The sequence below is a fragment of the Tauraco erythrolophus genome, chromosome 13, assembly GCF_009769465.1.
Source record: "Tauraco erythrolophus isolate bTauEry1 chromosome 13, bTauEry1.pri, whole genome shotgun sequence".
Taxonomy (NCBI): Eukaryota; Metazoa; Chordata; class Aves; order Musophagiformes; family Musophagidae; genus Tauraco; species Tauraco erythrolophus.
Genome location: NC_141477.1, coordinates 1187885 through 1201540, shown reverse-complemented (window position 1 = coordinate 1201540; position 13656 = coordinate 1187885). Strand labels below are relative to the sequence as shown.

The 13656-nt window shown below is 61.7% G+C and overlaps 1 protein-coding gene across 1 annotated transcript in view; it reads left to right on the top strand.

Moving 5' to 3' along the window:
* The window catches only part of EFNB1 (ephrin B1), a 45913-nt gene extending 40647 nt beyond the window's left edge, over positions 1–5266 (top strand). Inside the window, exons 3-5 of the mRNA XM_086619685.1 lie at positions 2634–2726; positions 3768–3896; positions 4837–5266. Coding sequence (XP_086475811.1) covers positions 2634–2726; positions 3768–3896; positions 4837–5225 — 611 coding nt within the window. The 3' untranslated portion in view covers positions 5226–5266. The remainder of the gene's footprint in view (positions 1–2633; positions 2727–3767; positions 3897–4836) is intronic.
* The last annotated feature ends 8390 nt before the right edge of the window (positions 5267–13656 follow it).

Genomic DNA, 13656 nt, shown 5'->3' with positions numbered 1-13656 from the left:
AATGTTAAATCCTCATCACTCAGCAGCCTGAGGCTTAATGCTTCATTAAGGCAAAGGCATCTAATAGCTCTCCGGGCTGGGAGCTGCCTGGTCTTTAAGCCTGGGTAGAAGTCATCTGTCCAGAGGCTGCTTTTGCTCTCCGAGCCCTACGGCCAAACGGCAGGTCCCTCCTAAATGGAAGAGAGGTGTCATTTCCTGGCCCTGCCACGTCCTACCGCCCCGCAGCCACCGCTCCCTGGGCTCGGGGCTGCCTCTGGCCCCATCCCGTGGCCTTCTCCTGGGAAATCTTCCACTGGGACAGCAAAACACCGTCAGGATCGGCTCTCCGGCTCTCACTTGGCAGTGGAGCACGACGGAGGAGGCAGCAGTGCCGCACCGCAGCCCCCTGCCCGGGGGTCGGTGGGGACCCCCCGCCCCTCCGGACCTGCTGCTCAGCGACACGTCCGTCTGTCCTACGTGTTGATATAAAACCTGCCAGAAGCTGTACTCTCTCTTCCAGCCCTTTGGATGGGATTTGACTTTTGGGAGCCCGGCCGGCGGCGGGGAGCATCTTGCTTTGCTTTGCCTTGGCCCGGTTTGCATCTCTGCGGAGCGTGGGAGCGCGTGTCCTTGTTTCCAGCCGCCGTACCGGAGACCTTCGCCATGGTTTTTACAAGCGTTTTACCCTTTCAGCTGCCCCTTTTTATGTTCCCTCAAGTAGCTGCTTCATTTTTTTTCATGCACTTCCCTTTCAAGGCTCCTGTCTCCCCTCGCCGTCATTATGATGAGAACAAGAAGAGGCTTCTTGAGCAGCGTCGTGTGTGCGGCGCGGCAGGAAGGATGCTCGGCTGCGTCCCCTCCTCCATCCCCGTGACTCCAGCTGCCGCTCCTCTGTCCTCTTTGGACCTTTGATATTTTTGTCGTGTCCCAGTGCAACGTCTCCGGAGTTATTTTGGAGGAACTGCTGTCTCCTGTAGCTGCTGCGTGCTCCGCTTTGCGAAGTCCATAGTTCCCACACTTACTCCGTAGATCGTTTTGATATAATTGGGTTATTACCTTATAAATAAGACCTCGTGAGGTCTCGCAGAGGCTGGTTTTTACAGACTGCTCTGTTTTTCCCTGCCCTGCTCCGTTGCAGCGTGGACAGGTGAAATCCATTTGAGATGGAGCAGCCCATGGCATGGTGCTGGGAAGCTGTTCATGGAACTGCATCGGGGCCGTGGGCTGGGACGTATCGGCTTATTTATCCCCAAACCAGTGCCTTTGGCACGGGAGAACCGGGCTGCTGTGCCTTCTGCCAGAATGAGCTCCCTGAGATATTTTTATGGAGAGATTTTGCTCAGACCCCTGACTCCAGTTCTCGCTGGGAAGACTTTGTGCAGGATGTGAGGGATTTTCCTGCCGTTTCCCAGGCGTTTGCATCAGGATTTGTGCTGACAGTGCTCCTGTCGAAACGCCCGCTGGCGAATCCCGGCTGTGTGGATGTAGGGCTCCGTGCGGGGAGCTGCTGGCCGGCCAAACCCTGCTGTGGGAGAGGCGACAGCTCGGCATGTGGGCTGGCGACTGTCTGATCAGTAAAACATTTGCTGGTGTTTCACATGAGAGCCTCGATTGCACGGAGGTGTTTGGGCAGAGCTGATGGACTTGGAGCCTGCATCAAGTCCTCGTTGAGGCACCCAAGGGTCCTGCTGTGGGAGGGGGAATGGAGAAGAAAAGAAGGATCTTGCTCCATCACCCCCTCACCGACACCCAGCGGGGTCCCATGGCTTCGTCCCCACCGACCACCAGTCACCCGCCCGTCCCACACCCGAGTTTTTGTGGGGTGCAGGCAGGATTTGGGCTGCGCAGGCAACCCGAAACCCCGGGGCTGAGTTTTGGCACTGAAGCTCGTGGTAGGTGTTGGCTGCACTGTGCTGGCTGGGTCCTGCTTTGCTTCACTGCCTTCTCTCTGCACGGTTGTCCCCGTAGCCGCGTGGTGCTCCGCTGCGTCGCCTTTCCTGTGCCCCGCTCGGCGAGGGGCCGTGGGGGTCGTCTCCTGCGTGGGGGCGGTGGGAGACGTGCGGCTCCCGGCGCTTCCGCAGGATCGAAAGGCTTAAAAATCTGCGCCGGCTAAAGCAAAAAGTTAATGTGAATTTAACCGACTTCTGCCCTGCAATTAAAGCCACTCAACCCCATTGGGGCTCTGAGTTTACATTCTTTGCTGAGGCACAGTGTGTAATTATATATGTATAATTTAAACTGTGCATATGCATGTGTTCCTATTATACACCAAGGAGCAAAGGAAATTATCCAGGAATTAAAGGGGGAGGAGGGTGCGGGCACGGAGAATGGCTCGCTTGTGTGGATGTGGCAGCGAGGGGAAGCTGGAGGGATCACATCCTCCCCGCTGTGAGCGCCTTTGGAGGGTGCAGGGAACGAGACCTCGGTGTGTTGAACACTCGCACTGGGCTCCGGACTGGGGCGTAAAGTGGCTGCAGCGGGGGGTCAGGAGTGAACCCCCCCGTCGGGAGGTGCTGAGCTCCTGCCAGGTCCCTCTTGGTGCCTGGGGACAGCAGGGACCTGCCTGGTGGTGCCCAGGGAGAGCTGGGACCTGCTTGGCAATGCCCTTCCAGCTCCTGGGAACTCCACCTAACGCTCCCTCTCTTTCCTTGCAGCCACTTCCAACGGGACGCTGGATGGCCTGGAGAACCGGGAAGGAGGGGTCTGCCAGACGCGCTCCATGAAGATTGTCATGAAAGTGGGGCAGGGTGAGTCCCTCTGCGCCCTGGGGTCCCCCGTCACCGGAACACCTCCGATCCAGGGCCCCTATCCTGCCGTGGCAGGGGGAGTTCCTGCATTCTGGGGAAACTGAGGCCGGGCCAGTTGGTCCCTGGAGCCCAGGAGGCCTCCCGGCTTAGTTCAGCAGCGTTTCATTTTTAGAATCTTTTTTTTTTTTTCTCCCTTTTTTCTTTTGCCAATGCTTGCACATGTTCGGTGTGTTGGGATTAAAATGGAGCAATTGTTCTGTGTTCCCTCCTGGTTTGTGTCCTGGTGGGAAGGTAGTTCAGCTCCAGACTCATGGACCCTGCGAGCGTGTCATCCGGGGGTTGGCAGGGACGGTGCCCCTGTCGCTTGCCGGGCACTTGAGGAGGGGTTCAGGCTGGGCAGGCGGCAGTGCGTGTGCCTGGCAGCTCTCGGTGGCGGTGGCCACCATGCCACGGGGCCAGCCCAGGCTGGCGGTGGCAGCGGGACACCGAGGGTCTCGCCGGACACAGAGGGTATCGCTGGCAGCGGTGCCATGGCCGTGGGCTCTTCTGGAGGCAGCTCCCCAGCACCCCCTGCCCCAAGCTGCCTCCCAGCCCCAGCGATGCCCCGGGCTCGTTTCGGCCCCCGACTCGGATGCGTGGCTCCCGCTGGCTGCTTTTCATTATTGTGTTTTCACTTTGGGGCCAATATTTATAATAAACAGAAGAAGCAGTGCTGCAGCCTTGGCAGGCTCCCTCCCTCCCTTCCTTCCCTTCCCTTCCCGTTCCTCCCCCTGCCCCTGCGAGAAACTCGCCCCAACCCACGCACGGGAGCTGAGAGAACATAAAAGCAGGGGGGGTTAGAGTGGGGGAGCTGCTTCCCACAGCCCTGGAGCCGCTCAGCCTGGCTCCGTTCCTCTCGGCAGCTCCCATGTCTCCCTTGCACCCCGTGCGTGGGAGCTGGCTGGGATTTTGGGGCAGGTTGTTCTTTAGGCAGGGAGCGAGCTGCTGCCGTCCGGCTGGGATCGAGGTTTCTCATCCATCCCTTCCCTCTCTCCTCCCCAGATCCGAACGCGGTGATCCCAGAGCAGCTGACGACGAGTCGGCCGAGCAAGGAGGCCGACAACACCGTGAAGATCGTCACGCAGAGCCCGCGCAGCAAGGTCCCCGCCGCGGAGGAGCCCGGCAAGCCGGGTGGGTTCTGCCAGGGGTACCCGAGGACAGGGACGGCGGCTCTGCCGGAGGCTGGAGGGCAGAGCAGCTCCGAGCCGGGCTTGTTGCCTGGATCCCCAGGCAGGGATGCAGATGGGTTTCCCAGGAGCGCTGTGCCTGTCTCTGCCGTCCCCACCACTTGCAGCATCTCCTGGTCCCAGCCCTGCTCCTTCTGGCTGGGCAGCGCTCCGGGCACAGCACAGGCAGCCAGGCTGCGGTGCGGAGCCGCTTGGGTTTGTTTTCCCAGCTCCGGTATGTCCTGGCAGGAGCTTTTCAGGGAAGTGCTGTTTCAGCACCCTCCTCCTCCTCCTCCTCACTGCCCATCTGTTCTTGCAGTTCATCTGAGAGGGCTCGGAGGAGGTGAGGTCCTTGGGTTTTTGAGCTGAGCCAGTGAAAGCCCTTTGAAGGTGGTTTCCTGAGTTCCTGACCCTGCTGAGAGAAAAGTGAAATCAGATGAATTGGGGAAGAGTTGCTCTTTTCTTCTCGCCGGCCAAGCGCTCTCCCCTCGGGGAGCTAGGGCTGCCCCAGCCCGGGGTCAGGAGGAGGCAGGGGGTCAGTAATGGGATATCGCGGGGCTCCAGGTATCGGAGTCCGGAGAGTCCAGGTCTGTTGCAGAGAGCAAAGTCTCCAGGGGTCCAGACTGATTCTCACTCGGACACGAGCAGCGCTCCGCTCTATCGGCCGGGAGATGGAAAGGGGGAGCAGCGATGTGGGGTGGGGGAGAGGGCATGTGGTCCCTCTTCTGTGGATGCCCAGGGCTGCTGCCTGCACTGCCCAGAGCCTGCCGTGGTCGAGGGCTCGCCCGCCCCGCGGGGTGCAATCCCTGCAGGGGTGGAGCATGAAAGCAGATGTGTGGAGCCCCTGGCAGAGGTGGGGCACAGGCTGCCCGCCAGGCTGACACCCCTCTCCCTTTGCCTCCCAGGCTCCGTCAACCAGGACGGCCAGGAGACCCAAGGTCCCAGCGACGGCTTCTTGAGCTCCAAGGTAGCCGTCTTCGCGGCGATCGGCGCCGGCTGCGTCATCTTCATCCTCATCATCATCTTCCTTGTCGTCCTCCTGATCAAGATCCGCAAGCGGCACCGGAAGCACACGCAGCAGCGAGCCGCAGCCTTGTCCCTCAGCACCTTGGCCAGCCCGAAATGCAGCGGGAACGCGGGCTCGGAGCCCAGCGACATCATCATCCCCTTACGGACTACAGAGAACAACTACTGCCCGCACTACGAGAAGGTGAGCGGGGACTACGGGCACCCCGTCTACATTGTCCAGGAGATGCCCCCCCAGAGCCCAGCCAACATTTACTACAAGGTGTGAGGAGCAGCCTGGGCAAGCCGCCGATGCAGGAGCACGGGAGCGCCGAGGGCGGGGGGCAGCCGCCCCCCGGGTCTCCCCGCGGGCGGTCTGGCGCCGGGAGGGAGGAAGCGAAACGAACCCCACGGCACGGCGCGGGGGAGCGCCAGGGTCCGGCGCCGGAGAGCAGAAGGCTGGCTCGCACGCCCGCGCGCTCGTCCTCCCCTTTGTATTTAGTTTTGTAGTTCTCAGCTTTTGTAATCCCGAGACTCGAGGGTTGAGCCTTCAGCATCCTCCTCTTCTTCTCCAGACTGCGGCCGGCCGGGAGGCGGGCGCCGTGCCTTTCCGTGCCCGCTCGGACACCGCCGGCAAACCCGGAGACTCCACGTCCCCTTTTCATTTTGGGATTTCCCCGCCTCACCCCTACATCCTGGCGTGAAGTGCCCGTGCGCCTGGTGCCGCGTCGGCCGCCGCGCGCGTCCCGGAGCCCGGACCGATGCCGGGGCCGCGGCGAGGAGCCTCGGTCCGAGGAGGAGCGAGCGGCCGCGGGGGGAGGAGGAGGATGCTTTGCCTAGGTGCCAAGATGCAGCCAACTGTGCAGGGAGGAAGCTGGCAAACCCGATTTACTACTACTACTATTATTATTATTATAATTATTTTAATTTTTTTTTTTGTAACATTTTTATTTTTGTGAATTCCGGGCGGGACTCCGGCCCGCCGCCTTCGGGCACACGCCGTCGCCTCCTTCCAGCACGCCGTCCCGCCGGCCGCGGGGCAGACCCCGCCACCACCCCCCCGCTGCCCTTTTGAACTTTTGTGTTCGTAGCTGTTGACTCTTGTTTTAGTCTCTTTATAAAAAGAAAGAAAGAAAGAAAAAAAAAATTCTATCTACACCATGTCTCAAGCGTTCAGTGCGCCAGGGTCCGGGTGCTCCTCCTGCCCCGCGCGGAGCAGCGGCCTCGGCCCTGGCAGCTCTTCCCGACATCCCGAGGGTGCCCCGCTGCGGGGCAAAGCCTTTGCTGAGGGTTTCCGTCGGGCTGCGGCTGTGCCTGCTGGAAGCGAAGTGGGGGGCAGCGGGAGGGCAGGGGGTGGCTGCAGCCCCTGTGCCCGTCCCGTGGCTGGTGATGCTGCAGGTGGCTGTCTTTGGAAAGGAAAACTGGAAAACAAACGTACCCAGCCCCACAGCCTGTGCCAAGGGGGGTGCCAGGAGGTGGCCAGCGCTCCGGGCTGGCAGCCCCCCGGGGCGCAGACCTCGGGCCAGCTCCAGCACCGGGCTTGGCTTGGTTGGAGCCGAGCCCAAGGCTTCTCCACCTGCCCGGTTTCCCCGGTGCCCCTCTGCCTTCGGGGACTGGGCCCCCGCAGTGCCTGCCCACCGCCCGGCCGCGCTGCCGGGGGTCCCGCAGCCCGCGCTCACCCTGCCCTTGCCTTGCCCATCTCCTGCCCGAAACTGGAAAGGGTTGAGCCTTGGGCTCATCTGGTGGGATCATTCCTGGTTTCTTCTTCCTGGGAGGATCCGCCAGCACCGTAGCTGATGCCGGTGAGCGCGGTGGGGCTGGCAGTGCCCCGGGGGCCACCAGCCGCCTCCTCCTTCCTCGCTTTCTTTTCCTTTCGGAAGCAGCTGCTTTTGCTCAGGGAGCGAGCCTGGGGTGGGTGGTGCAGGTCCCCAGGGGCGGCTCGCCGCGCTGCCAGGCGGTGGGCTCGGGGTGGCACGGGGCTGCACGGCCCGGATTGTCCTCACCTGTCCCAGGTCCCCGAAACCCGCGTTTGGAAGTGCCCGAGGAGCGAGAGCTGCTCTGCAAAAGTGCCTTGAGGAGGAGCGGGCCGGAATGGGAGCAGGGCCGGCGCGGGACGCGGCGCTGGGGGGCCAGTGGCGGTCCCGAGCGGGATGGCAGCATCCCTTGGCGCACCGTGGTGGTGGTCTTGTTTTCGTAAGGGCAGGGGTTGGGGCTGGAGCAGAATGGGCTGCCCCAGCCCTCCTGCTGCCTTTGGCAGCCTGAGGCGAGGACGGCTGCCAGGGCCCTAAACCGGCTACTGAACCTGGGGGAGAAGAGCCGCAGCGGGTGGTCCCCCCTGCCCAGCCCTTCTCCCCACTCCCCCGGCCCCCGCCGCCGCACCCCCCCTACATAGCACCTTTTGGCTCCCTCTCCTCTGTGGCATCCGTGCCAGCACTGCCCACCTTGGGCTGCTGAAGGGCCGGGAGCCCCCGAGCCGGGACCCCCCCCCAACATTCCCCGCCGAGGGATGGGGTCTGCTCTCAGAACCCACAGAAAATTGTGTCTTAAAGAAAATCCTTCCCTCCTTTCCCTCCCCGGTGCCCTCTTCCATCTGCAAAACGATGACCGGCGGTTCCCGAAGCGCGCGGAGCCCCAGCGGGGCGGTGGCGATGGTGGCGGTGAAGGTCGCTGTGTGGACAGGGGGGATGATTTAGTTTTGGTTCGGTTTTTTGGAGGGGGATGACCGGGGCAGGAGCCTGGCCATGGACAGAAGCAAAGCGGTGGCACGGGGGGGCTTCCCGTGGGGGGGCTGTCCCCGGTCCGGCTGCGGCTCCGCGGCCCCCGACAGCTCCGCTCCCGCTGCTGGGGGCAGCTGAGTGAGAAACCGTGTAAATATGTGAAAAAAGGGTGAAATCGGAATTCTTGGATTTTGCTGAGCACCTCGGTCTGCTGGGTCCTGAAATGGAGCGCGTCCCTGCGGTTCTTTCCATTGAAACGTTGGAAGTTTGGTTGGTTTTTTCTTTTTCTTTTTTTTTTTTTTCCCCTTCCCGTTTTGTTTTTGTGTAAATACTAGTCTTTTTTGGAAGAAATAATGTAAAGATGTTTTGTATAAACTCCGAATTATTTTCTGGTTGCTTTTTCTTAGAAAAACAAAGGAGAACTTAAAAAAAAAGAAAAAAAAAAAAAGAAATTTTAACCACAAGAACGGGTGTAAAACATTGTCATACCGCGCTCAGCCCCGGAGCTGCCCCGCAGGGCTGTGCTGGTGTGCGGGCACTGCCGGGCAGAAGGGCAGGGGGGTCCCGTGCCCTTGATATAATGCAGGACCTGCCGGACCCCAAGCAGAGAGTGAGGCCGGGGGCAGCGGCTCTGCCCCCAGCGTGGCCAGTCGTGCCCCTTGCCACTGGCACAGCCCCGGCGCTCGCGGCAGGGCCGGACCAGGCTCGTTCCTGGCAAGTTTCTGGCCGTCCTGGGTCTGGGCAGAGCTTTCGGCCCCAGCCTGGCCGCGGGCGAGAGACTCAGTAACACAAAGTGAACTAAAGGAGCATCAAATTTGTCTCCTTTTTTATCTTTAACCAAAAAAAAAAGCCGAACCTCGGGATGCGTAACTCAGCGCAGCGTCCCGAGATCCTGACCCGCTTTTCCAGACCTGTGGAGCTGCTCCTCTCGCAGATCCCTTTCCCCGACTATCCCTATTTTCCAGTTGCCATACCATCTCTGCTTGGTGCCCGGGCAGGGGGTGGCTCCTCTTCAGCAGCACCCACCTTTCTTAAAGGGCAGTGCCGAGGGTCCCTGCCATCGGGGCGGTGGCCATGCCCACCAAAGCCATCTCCGGTGTCACTGGCATCCCCAGTGGGCAGCTGGGAGCTCCTTGTATTCCCAGTTGCTCACCGGAGCCGAGCAGGTGCCTGTGAATCTGCATTATATCAGCAGAGGGTGAGGGGGGGCTGCCCTGGGAGGGGGTTCGGAGGTGCTGGAGCAGGACTGGTCCTCCCTCCCCACCCTTCCCGGCTGCGCCGCGCACCAGCACGCCCGCACCGCGCGCTCCCCCATTTCAGAGCTATGACCATGTCTACATCCCACGGCGTCGCATCCCGCCCTCACCGCGGTCCCGCGTCCTGGGGGGGAAGGTCCCCGCGTTTCTGGGTGGCCCCGTGTCGCACGATCAACCAGCTGCGGGGCCGCTGCCCCAGCCCCGTGCCCGGCTGCCTTTGCCACGGTGCCGGCACTGCTGGAGCATCCGGGCTGCCAGATTTTCCCTGTCCATCCTCTGCTGCCATGAAACGAGAGGTGAATTTGGACTGGGAGCCTGGATGCGCCAGTCCCACTGGTGGTGCAGGGCTCGTGGGATGGGGGCTTCGAGGGCCGGGAATTGTCGCACCGTGCAGCTCCGTGGTTCGGGGGGGACGCCGGGGCTTCAGCCATGGCACGGAGGGAACGAGGACCCTCTGTGCCAGCTCCTCGGGGGGCGGCCAGTCCCCGGGCTGCTGCAGTGGGCACATCCCGGAGCAGGGCTCGGCCGTCCCGCGCTGGTTGATCATTCTCGGCTCCCGGTGGGGCTCCGGCGGTGCCGGGTGCCAGGGTCCCGTCGGCTGCGCTCCCGGGCGCCGCAGACTTTTGTTTCTTCGTGTCATGTTCCTCTTTTTGATTCCTTTCGCCTTCTCCCCAGCTCTCCCGCCCAGTAGCATATCATCGGCATCGGTAACCAGCTCTGTGGCATCTGAACTCCATGGAGCCGTGATGGAACCTGATATATTGTTAAATAAAAGGGTTTTTTTCCTATGGAATCCCGGCTGTCTCCTGTGTGCTTTTTTGCTGCCCCAGGTTGTCTTTTGAAATCTCAGCCTGGTCTGAAGAGATCTGGGACGAGTTAGCTGGTGCGGTTCGTCACCGGCTTTTCCTGCTGGTGTCGGAGGGAGCTGCTGGGTCTGGTTTGGTCAGCGTTAAAAATTGGGGGATTTTTGGCTAATCCTCGCAGCATCTCACCCGGCCCCAGTGACTCGGTGGGCTTAAGAGTTGGATACGGATGGATACGGTCGGATATTTGATGGATGCAGTTGGACTCGAGGGTCTTAAAGGTCTTTTCCAACCTAAACGATTCTGTGATTCTGTGACTCTGCTCCGAGGCCACCGGCTCCCCCAAGGCAGACCCCCGCCTGACCGGGTGGGCGCTGGGTTGCACGGTCTGCCGGGATGCACGAAGGGATGGGTCGGGTTTATGGGGGTCTCGGAGGAAGAATGAGGCTGAGGCACCGAGAGAGGCTGGAGGATGAACTTGTTCTTGGCCGACATGCGAGGGGTGAGAGACAAGGTGGGCCGAGATCAAACGCAGCGGGCTGGTCCGGAGGCGCTATGGGCACAGGGACCGTGCCAAGGCGTCTGCAGGAGCGAGCAGGGGCTGCCCGGGATCGGGGTCAGGGTGGGGGGAGTGGGCCTTTGGGTGTGACGGACGTGCTTATATGTGGTTTGCTGGTTTTGAAAAATCCTCCTTCTCTGCGTGCTTTGATCCCAGTGTGAATTAAATAGTGCTTTTTAATTTTAAACAGCTTCACTGGTCCCTGAAGCCCAAAGGGGAAAACTGTAAGCGCCAAACTTGCTCGGACGTGCCAGAGAAGGAGAAAAGTACTTTAACAGGTTCCTGTAACCCAGCACCCGGCCGGGGAGCCACGGCACGGCAGGTTCCTCCCGGCTCCAGGGCTGCTCCGGTGGGCCCGGCTTGGGGACACCCACCGCAGGGTCTGGTGGGGTGGACCCTGTCGGACCACGGGGTCTCCCCTGGAGCCCCTACCCCTGTGTATCCTGAGGGTGCTGCAGAGGGGAGGGGGTCCCATGGGGCTGCCTCGTCCCCATCCCACAGGGTTTGGGGTAGCCACTGCGCTCCCCTCCTGCGCGCACCCTGATGCAAAGTCCTGCAAAAGCACCCGGGCTGGGAAGGGCTTTGCTCGGGAGCATCCCCTCCCCTGGCCGTGTTGGGGGGAGGACGTCGTGCCGCGGGTGCCAGCGGGGCCACGGGAGCTGAGGGCACGTGGGCACATGGCAGCTCTGCTCCCAAGGGCTGGGTGGCAGCGAGGGGGATCGGCAGGATCTCGCCTGGGAGCGTCCAGATCTGGAAAGTTCATTAAAGCTGCGAAGCTGCTGATGTTTTTGGACGCCCATCAGGACTGGATAAGTTATTTTAATTATTTAACATAAAGGAGCTTTCTGTCAAGTTTATTAACTCGCCCTTGGCCGGATCCCACTGGGGTCCGAAGCGGCTGCCAGGACGGCAGAGCCGGAGCGTTTACGGCGGCTGGATGCTGGGGTGCACCGCGGCCCCGGTGCAGGAGCCGGGTGGCACGGCCAGGGTGACCCCCCGCACGTGCTCGCTCTGCTCCGTGGAAGGGGGAACCCGTATGGGAAGCCCCTCCGTACCCCGGTTAAACGGTGGGAAGCTCAAACCGCCTCGCTGGTGGGTGATGAGGGAATAACGGACCGTGCAGCTCCCGGGATGCCCGGCACACCGGCTGAGGGTGCTGGAGGTGCTGTCGGGTGCGGGATGGATGCGTGCTCGGGGTGCAGCTCCCTGCGCTGGGGCTGCAGCATCATTTCTCCTGCCCCACGCCTCCATCATCCCTGTGCTGCAGGGCAGGGTCGGGCGCCTACGGATGGGGAGATGGGAGCGGAGGCTTCCCGGGCCACCTCCGGCCTCATGGCCACAAACTCACATACCAGTGGGTCCATGTAACCTGGCAGCAACCTCCCCGAATGGAAAGCAGACCGCAGAGAGAGACTTGATGCTTTTCAGATGTTTTTGGTGTATTCTGATCCCTCCATTTATGTAGGTGCCTCCCGATGATCACCCGGTTTGTCCCAGTGCACCAGGGGGTGCGAGCAGGGGAGACAGCAGTGCCGGGGGGACCGAGCCTGCGGCAGTGGCTCCATGCACCGGCACTGTGCTGGTGGCACTGGTGCATCTCAGGGTGCTCTGGCAACTGCACCCACCCTCCCCGCCACTCCTCGCCCTTCTACTTCCAGCACTGCCATGGCATCACCTTCCCTGGAGCATCCTTCTCCTGGCAAGGCCTTGAGCAGAGGTTGCTGCTGCACATCCCTGGGGACAAGGGGATCTAAGGGGATCCCTCCATCCCCCTGGGAGGCATCAGGGATGGATCCAGAGAACTGGTGCCTCCAGCCCCCTGCTCATCCAGGTCACAGGCGCATTGCCGTGGCTCTCGGCTGTGCCAAGGGTAACCAGGGCAGCACAGCCCCAGTTCTCACGGATGCTCCGGCTTCCCTCTCCATTATCACACCCCGTTGCCTGCCCTCGCCGCAGCCCTTTCCCGGTCACAGCCGCCCTTCCCAGCCGGCCCAGCCTCCTCCTCCGGCGTTTCCACATCCACTCCAAGGGGAGCATCGGAAAAAAAAGCCCCAGCGTGGAAGAGGCTGTGTAACAGCAATCCCCTTTAACAACCCTTGGCTGGGCCAGCTGCTGCAACGAGGATTGGGAAGTTTATCCTTGTTTTCCCTGAAGTATATCCAAAATAACTAACAGGTTCCCCTGGTCGAGGCGATGGGCTTTTCCCACAGCCAAGGCTTCTGCGGCATCCACCGGCTCTGCTGCACCTGGTTTCCACGCTCGCACGGAGCGGAGCCTGGAAGAGCCATTAGGCTGTCGTGGAATGCAACGAGTCCCACGGGCTCCGTAACGAGAGCAATAACGGTGAAGCACCGGAGGACCGTTTGTCATGGGCCCATCACCGGGGCAGCGGGGACGGTGCCGGGGCAAGCAGGATGGGGGTCCCTGCGCCGGGGCTGGGGACCGCCACCGACTCCCTTTGCACCCGTGCTGTGGCTGCGGCCCTCCGCGGGGGAGAGGAGGAGGAGGAGGAGGGAGAAGAGCGTGGCTCGGGATGCCAAGACAGCGGGTCAGGATCCAGCGCTCGCTCCGTGGTTACGCGCAGCAGCCGGCGCCGTCCTTTGCGGCGGTGAAGCCGTCTGCGCCGCGCGGCAGAGCGAGTCCGGGACGGGAAGCAGCCCGGCCCCGGCTCCGCACGAAGGACGGGCAGTTTTCTGTAGCTCAAACCAGCTGAGCTCAAGCGCTCTAGGAAAGACGCCACGTGCTGCCAAGGTTTTTTCTCCGCGGGCAGGCCCGAGGCCAGGGTGATGGTTGCAGCCCGGTTGCCCTGGCAGGGCTTCCAGCATCCTGAAATGACTCTTCCCTGGATGTATCCCAGTGGGAAGCCTGTGCGTAGGGAGGGCAGAGCCAGCTGGGGCACACGCAGCCGTGCAGGGGGTCCTGTGCGTGACCCCCCTGGTTGCCAACAGCCCGGTAGGGCGAGAGGAAAGGGCTGGGAAAGGCGAAGGACCTTCCAGAGGGTGCTGGAAAGCCGAGGAAGCAGGGAGTTTTCTTCCAGTGGGGTGAGGCCCGGCAAAACAGGGAGTTTCGGGACAAATCCAGTAGTTTTTAATTCGTTAAAAAGGAATGGATACAAGTTTTGCTCTACAGCAGACGTAAATTAATGACGTGCGAGGTTTTAGTGTTACTGAAACCCGACCCTTGGAGGGGGTCCCCCGGCTGTGGAACAGGGTCTGAAGGAAACGCAGAACTTTTCCTTCTTCTTGTCGTGATGGAGGGAGAGAGGCAAATGTGAAATGTCAGTGCTACGGCCCCCCTGCGAGTGGGGGGTCCTGCCGTGCACCCATCACTTCTTCCCACCCCACGGAGAGATACAGGTGGGCCTTTCCTGCCACCTCCTGCGTCC